Source organism: Sorex araneus, chromosome 9 (genome assembly GCF_027595985.1).
Source record: "Sorex araneus isolate mSorAra2 chromosome 9, mSorAra2.pri, whole genome shotgun sequence".
Classification (NCBI taxonomy): domain Eukaryota; kingdom Metazoa; phylum Chordata; class Mammalia; order Eulipotyphla; family Soricidae; genus Sorex; species Sorex araneus.
The window spans coordinates 10,605,695-10,613,367 of record NC_073310.1 but is presented as its reverse complement, the minus strand read 5'-3'; the positions used below and the strand labels follow the sequence as shown (position 1 = coordinate 10,613,367).

At 53.6% G+C, this 7,673-nt stretch overlaps 1 protein-coding gene across 1 annotated transcript; it reads left to right on the top strand.

Annotated features, from left to right (window-relative positions):
- Window positions 1-7,402, top strand: LOC101540825 (phospholipase A2-like). The gene is made up of 4 exons (XM_004611221.2): window positions 1-34; window positions 4,277-4,442; window positions 5,631-5,758; window positions 7,278-7,402. Exons 1-4 carry the CDS (start codon window positions 1-3, stop codon window positions 7,400-7,402), a joined length of 453 nt encoding a protein of 150 aa, XP_004611278.2.
- The last annotated feature ends 271 nt before the right edge of the window (window positions 7,403-7,673 follow it).

Genomic DNA, 7,673 nt, shown 5'->3' with positions numbered 1-7,673 from the left:
ATGAAGCTGCTCGTGCTGGCTGCCTGGCTCTCAGGTAGGCGACCCCCTCCTCCCTCCGAGTGCGGCCAAGAGCTGCCTGCTCTGGAAGGGGCCCCCACTTACAGGAGACAGAGCCGAGGCCCTTATTCGGGGCTCCCCCGAGGCCTACTGGTGTCTGTGTGGGTCAGGGAGACCGTCAAAGGGTTGGAGCACAGGCTTGTGTGCAGGAGACCCCGAGTCCCATCATGGCCCCCCTTCCCCTCCCTCCCCACCAGGAATGGCCCACAGTGGCCCCTGGATATGTTGACCTTGAGCAGCAACAAGCCCCAGGCCAGAGCACCAACCCGGCTGAGTATTTTTAGTCGTACCCCAAGGACTTCTAAGAATCATTGGATACTTCCCCTAAAAATGAATGATTTTTTTTTTTGCTTTTTGGGTCACACCCAGCAATGCACAGGGGTTACTCCTGGCTCATGCACGCAGGAATCACCCCTGGCGGTGCTCAGGGGACCCTATGGGATGCTGGGGATCGAACCCGGGTCGGCCGCGTGCAAAGCAAACGCCCTACCCTCTGTTCTATCACTCCAGCCCATGAATGATTTTTAAAGAGTTTGGGTCCTACCTGGCAACGGGGTTACTCCAGGCTCTGCACTCAGGAATTAATCTTGGCTGGCTCGGGGAGCCATCATATAGTGTGCTGGGGACCAAACCCAGGTTGGCTGTGTGCAGGGCAAATGAGGGCATTTGTACTATCTCTCCAGGCCCCTAAAATTAAATGAAGGAGCTGAAGAGACAGTACAGCAGGTGTGATGTTTGCCTCGCAGGTGGCAGATTCAGATTCGATCCCTGACATCCCAGATAGCCCCCTAGCTCTGCTAGGGGTGATCCCTGAGCACAGAGCTAGGAGTAGGTCCTGAGCACCGCTGGGGTGGCCGAAAAACATAAAATGTCAATATTTACATCCAGGGGAGCAGGGTGATAGTAGAGCGAGATAGTAGAATTCAATCCGCAGCACCCCGTATGGTCCCTAGTGCCTGCCAAGAGTGATCCCTGAGTGTAGTCAGGAGTAGGCCCTGAAAACCTACAGGTGTGGCCCCCAAATTGCTGGGGACCAGCCCCAGGTGAGCAGGCTGAGGACAGTAAAGTTCTTAATCTTACTGTGAAGCGGGGCGCTATGAGAATTAAGAAAAGAGACAGTGGGGCTGGAGCGGGTAGGGCATTTGCTTTGCACATGACCTACCCGGGTTCGATTCCAAGCATCCCATATGGTCCCCTGAGCACTGCCGGGGTAATTCCTGAGTGCAGCGCCAGGAGTGACCCAAAAAGAAAAAAAAAGAGAGAGAGAGAGAGACCAGAACCATAGCACAGCGGGGAGGGCGCTTACCTTGCACGCAGCCGACCTAGGTTCAACCCCCCGGCATCCCATATGGTCCCCCAAGCACCTCCGAGTGTGACCCAAAAAGAAAATGAGAAAAAAGAAAAGAGACAGAATAAAAGAGACAGAGCGCGGCATCAGGGTCTAAGCGACTCGGGGACCGAGACCTTACTGTCTCAGCTTGCTGTACGTGTCGCTTAGAGCCAGTAAACACTGAGAGAATAACAAATATTGTTTTATTTGGATTATGCTTTGCATATCTGAGATTGTTGGTCAAACAGACACAGTTTGGCTAAATGCAGCCGTAAAGGGCTTCCTTCAGGGGAAATTCCCTTGGATGTCGCATACCTGGCTCCCACAGGGCAGCCTTCTACCTCTTGGCTCCGGATACTGGATTCTACTCTCAACACAAAACAAAATAAATCAATAAATCATTCAGGGTTGGAGGATAGTAAAGTGGGGAAGGCTCTTGACCTAGAAAGTTGCGGACCCTGATTTAATTTCTGGGGCCATCTATGGTCCCCTGAGCACCACTAGGCAGAAGTGATGCCTGAGTATCACTGAATATGGCTCAAAAAGAACAACAAATATATATATATATATACATATGTATATGTGTATATATATACATATATATATATGTATATATATATATATATATGGGGCCAGAGAGACAGTGCAGTAAGTAGGGCTCTTGCCTTGACCCACTGACCAGACTCCATCCTGGGACTCCATCCCTCAAGCCCTGCCAGGCGTGATTTCTGGTGCTCAGCTGGAGAAAGCCCTGAGCAACCTCAGGTGTGGCCCCCAAACAAACTGTCACTGTCACTGTCATCCCGTTGCTCATCAATTTGCTCGAGCAGGCACCAGTAACGTCTCCATTGTGAAACTTGTTGTTACTGTTTTTGGCATATCGAATATGCCACGGGGAGCTTGCCAGGCTCTGCCGTGCGGGCAGGATACTCTCGGTAGCTTGCTGGGCTCTCCGAGAGGGGCAGAGGAATTGAACCCGGGTCAACCGCATGCAAGGCGAATGCCCTACCCGCTGTGCTATCACTCCAGCCCAAACAAACAAACAAAAAAACTTAAGAAAAAAATACTACTTAAAAATTGTTCTTGGGGTTCCCTGAAGTCCCCCTCTCAGGCACATTTTACCTTCATCCCTGAACCTCAGCTTAGCCCTCAGAAGGCAGACGCACCCCGGCCAAGAGCCCCTCTCTTCTCTCCTCCTCCTGGCCTTCGTCAAGGTCTCAGCAGCTCCTACCTTGACTTCCTGTTCTTGTCCCTTCCTGCTTCCCCAATGCCTAGTGGGACCCCCAGGACTCCAGAGAGTCTGGCTGTTGAGCGCCCTGTGTCTGGAGTGAGTGAGGGAAACCACTCACACTGGAACCCAAATCCCTCCTCCTCCAGGCAGCCTTCAGTCATTCACCCTCCCCTCAGACTGCAGGCAGCTGAGCCCCCGTGGCACCAGGCTGGGCAGAGACTGGTTACTCAGAGGGAGACACTCCCAGTGCCTGGAGCCCCCCTGGGCCCTGTGTGGGTGTGTCCTCTGCCAAGAGCAGGTGGGCTGCGGGGGGAGCAGCAAAACAGCATCGGGGGCAGCAGGGGGAGCTGGAGACGCCCAGTGGGCAGGTCACTCAGCCTCAGCTCCCAGATGGGGCCTCGTCCCCCACAGGCTGCAGCCCCCAGCCGCCTCCCGCCCATGCCCTGGAGTCCGGCTCTCACAGTGAGCGGCAGCCAGAGAGAGAAGGGGCCGGGCGGGAGGCGAAGCCACGTGTGGCCCCCAAAGCGCTTCCTGGCGGCTTCTCTTGAAGGAGCCCAGCTCTGGGGGGGGGGGGGTCAGGGGGAAGTGCCCTGCTCCCCCTGCCCGCAGGGCTGGGCTTCAGCGCTCGCTGCAGGCGGATGTGACCTATCACTTATCGCTTGTCACTTACCAGTCCTAGTTACTGGGCCTCTAGTCCGTGCCAGGGAGACGCTCCATAGCCTCATGATGAGGCCTTTTGTTTGCCTTCCAGACGTCTGAGCCCACTGACTCGGGGCCTCAGAATCCCGAGACCCCTCCTTGCGTCGCTGGTCCTGGGAGGGGGAGGCATGAGGCAAAGAGGCGCCTCCTGGTTGCTGGAGGCTCTGCGGAGGAAAGTGGATGAAGGGATGAAGGGATGAAGGGATCAGAGAGCACAGTGGCCTCTTTGCTTGAACGGTCAGGAAAGGTCTGGTTTTGAACTGGACCCACAGCCCATTGTTTTGGGCATGGCCTTGCTTCAGCCAACCTGGGTTCAATCTCTGGCATCCCAGAGTCCCCTGAGCCCCCCAGGAGTGAGTCCTGAGCACAGTGCCAGAAGCAAGCCCTGAGAGGGACTGGAGTGATAGCATAGCAGGTAGGGCGTTTGCCTTGCATGCGACCGACCCAGGTTCAATTCCCAGCATCCCATATGGTTTCCTGAGTGCAGAGCCAGGAGTGACCCCTGTGCATCGCTGAGTCTGACCCAAAAAGCAAACAATAAATAAATAAATAAAATTTAGAAGCAAGCCCTGAGAACAGCCAGGTGTGGCCAAAACCCAAAAACCAGACAAAGAGAGGAGAGAAACCCTGCTCACTCCGCCAGATTCTGCTCTTCCGCCGCTGCCCAGTGCGGAGGGCTGGGAGGGAAGCAGGCAGGGGTGGCTAGAAGGCACCAGCAGCGCCCACCAGGAGGGATCTCAGCTCGCCCTGTCCTTTTTTTTTTTTTTTTTTTTTTGCTTTTTGGGTCACACCCGGCGATGCACAGGGGTTACTCCTGGCTCTGCACTCAGGAATTACTCCTGGCGGTGCCCAGGGGACCATATGGGATGCTGGGAATCGAACCTGGGTCGACCGCGTGCAAGGCAAACGCCCTACCCGCTGTGCTATTGCTCCAGCCCCTCTCCCTGTCCTTTTTGCAGTGGCCACTACAGTGGACGGTCTCAGCACTCTCAACGCGCAAAGTATTCCACAGTTCGGCAAAATGATCTCGTGCCTGATCCCTAGCATGAGTCCTTTGAAATTTAACAAGTACGGCTGCTACTGTGGCATAGGTGGATACGGCACCCCCGTGGACGAACTGGACAGGTGAGCGTGGGATGGGCAGGAGGAGCAGCGAGCCCATGGCATGAGGCAGGTCCAATGCATGGAGCTCACGGTGGGGGCGGGGGAGCACGGAGGGAGGAGGCACATTTGGAACATTAGCACCGTCATTCACTTCTTGTCATTAACATAAGAACCTGGGTCTGGAGGGATAGCGGGTGTGTCATTTCCCTGGCAGGCAAGCACCCAAGTTCAATCCCCGGCATCCCATGTGGTCTGCCAAGCGCCACCAGGAGTAATTCCTGAGTGCAGAGCCGGGAGTCACCCCTGAGCATCGCCGGGTGTGACCCCAAAAGCCAAATAAATAAATAAATAAATAAATAAATAACTTTTTTAAAAGGAATCTGAATTCTAACATTATGAATATAATAACATTCAATAGTAGAAAATAGGATCTGGAGTGATAACACAGCGGTAGGGTGTTTACCTTGCCCAAGGCCAACCCGGGTTCGATTGCTCCACCCCTCTCAGAGAGCTTACTTTCAGCAAGCTACCGAGAGTATCTCGCCCACACGGCAAGCTACTCGTGGTGTATTCGATATGTCAAAAACAGTAACAAATCTCAAAATGGAGACGTTACTGGTGCCCGCTTGAGCAAATCGATGAGCAACGGGACGACAGTGACAGGGACAGTGATAGAAAATCAAAACACTGGGGGCTGGAGTGATAGCACAGTGGATAGGGCATTTGCCTTGCACGCGGCCAGCCCCAGGTTCTATTCCCAGCATCCCATATGATCCCCTGAGCACCGCCAGGAGTGATTCCTGAGTGCAGAGCCAGGAATAACCCCTGTGCATCGCCAGGTGTGACCCAAAAAGCAAAAAAAAAGAAAAAAGCAAGAAAGAAAGAAAGAAAAAAGAAAAGAAAAGAAAATCAAAACACTGCTAGGGATGAAAAGCAGAATCCAAGGTCTTAGGCGGTGATTGCTGCTGCCCTCTAGAGGCGAAACGTTGTAAAACAGAGAGACAGGGCCCACTCAGCTGTCCCCTGGCGCTCTTCACAACGGTCCCCTCAGCAGCCTGGGTGAGGTTTCCTACAACCGTTTGTAAGTTGTCTTCCATAAACCGGATAAAATGTCATTCTTCTCAAGCCAAAGGGCCGATATCTCCCGTGTCACATCACCTGCTCCTGAAGGAGCAAAGGCTGATTTTCCTGGCCCCTTGTCTTCTCCAGATGCTGCCTGACACACGACAACTGCTATGGCCAAGCTGCAAAGTTGGGACACTGCAGCTCTCTCCTGGACCACCCCTACTTTAAGTGGTACTCCTACTCCTGCACCAAGTCCAAGGTCGTCTGCAGTAGTAAGTTTACCTCCCGGTTGACCTTGGCAGGCTTGGGGTGGCATCATTGCAATGCACACAGTGGGCAGCCCCTTCTCAGCTATGGTTCACGGTTCCCTAGGTGCCTGGTCCCCTCTGGCCCCGAAACAGCCTCACAGGTAGGCAGAGCTGCTGCCCCCACTCACTGGGGAGGAAACTCAGCCTCGGAAGACCAAGCCACTTGCCCAGGACCTAAATTGAGCAAGGAGTGGTGTCTGTTCTCTTCCTGTCCTTCTCTGCACTCCTCTGCCTGTGGCTAGTGGCTCTGGCTACTGTGATGACTGGGGTCACTTGAAATCACAAAGAGCAGGGCCAGAGGGATGCCACTCGGGCATATAGGGCAGCACCAGGGGTCAAACCCACACGGCAGGTGCTCTGCCCCTGAGCCACATCGCTCTGCAGGTGTTTGGGTATTTGTTTTGTCTGCTGGTAAGCCTCAGGTGGCCTTAAGTGGTGTGGGGGGTCGAACCATGGATAGAGGCATGAGGACAGGTACCTTACCTCCTGTACTATCTTTCCTGCCCTGATGTTGTTGCTTTGTTTTTTGTTTTTTGTTTTGTTTTTGTTTTTTTGTTTTGCTTTTTAGGTCACACCCAGCATTGCACAGGGGTTACTCCTGGCTCATGCACTCAGGAATTACTCCTGGAGGTGCTCGGGGGACCATATGCGATGCTGGGAATCGAACCCGGGTTGGCCACATGCAAAGCAAATGCCCTACCCGCTGTGCTATCACTCCAGCCCCAGTTGTTGTTTGTTTTGTTTTGACTTGGGGCCATAATCAGCAGTGTTCAGGTCTTACTCCTGGCTGTGTCCTCAGGGATCACTCCTAGTACCGTGTGTAGGGTGCTTGCTTTACATGTGATTGACCAGGCATAATCCCCAGCACTACCACATATGGTCCTCTGAGCTCCACAAGGAGTGATCCCTGACCTCAGAGCCAGGAGTAAATCCTGATTGAAGCTGGGGAGGGAGGAGGAGGAGGAGGAGGAGGAAAGGAAGAGGAGGAGGAGGAGGAGGAGGAGGAGGAGGAGGAGGAGGAGGAGGAGGAAGAGGAGCACGAGGAGGAGAAAAGAGAGGAAATGTACAATGCTCTGTGCCTTGAGCATATGTTTTAGTGTTTCCCGACCTCACAGTTCCTTGCCCGTGTCATCCACGCTCTGTGGTTGATGGGTTTGGAGGCAGTGAGCCCCTTGGTGACGTGAGGGACAGAGGAGAGACTTACCCGAGAGAGTATGAGGTGCCTCACCTGCGATCACCTGGGGAGGCACAGGCTGCCGGGTTCCACTGGAGTTTCACATCAGGAACATAAGTTTTTAGTCATGATCCCCAAAATCACTTTGATTGTGTAGCTGTCATTCCCGTACTTTGATTCAATAACTCTATTAACCCTAAACTTGCAGTGGAAACTTTATCAGATCATTGCAGTTAACTGTCCGGCCCCTGCTCCGTGCAGCAGGTGGGTCCCTCCCCCTGCTCAGTCCCCTTCCTCTGCTCTTTCCAGGCAAGAACAACCCTTGCGAGGATTTCCTCTGCCATTGTGACCTTGCTGCCGCCATCTGCTTTTCCAAGGTCCCGTACAACGAGGAGTACAAGAACCTGGACAGAAATAAGTACTGTAAGCCATGAGCATAGCCTCTGGAGGGAGGAGTCTGCCTGCCTCCTGGATTCCCTTCCCCGCACCAAAGCATCTGTTGAAAGACCTTGTGCTTGGAGATGGTTTAAGTCTTTGTCTCCTGAACACAATAAAGCTTCTTTCATGTCACTTGTATGCCTCATTTCTTCCGGTCTTTCTTGGTTGGTTGGTTGGTTGGTTGGTTGGTTGGTTTTGTGGGGCCACACCCAGTTCTACTCAGAGTTCTCTCCTGGCTCTGCACTCGGGGATCACTCCTGTCAGCTG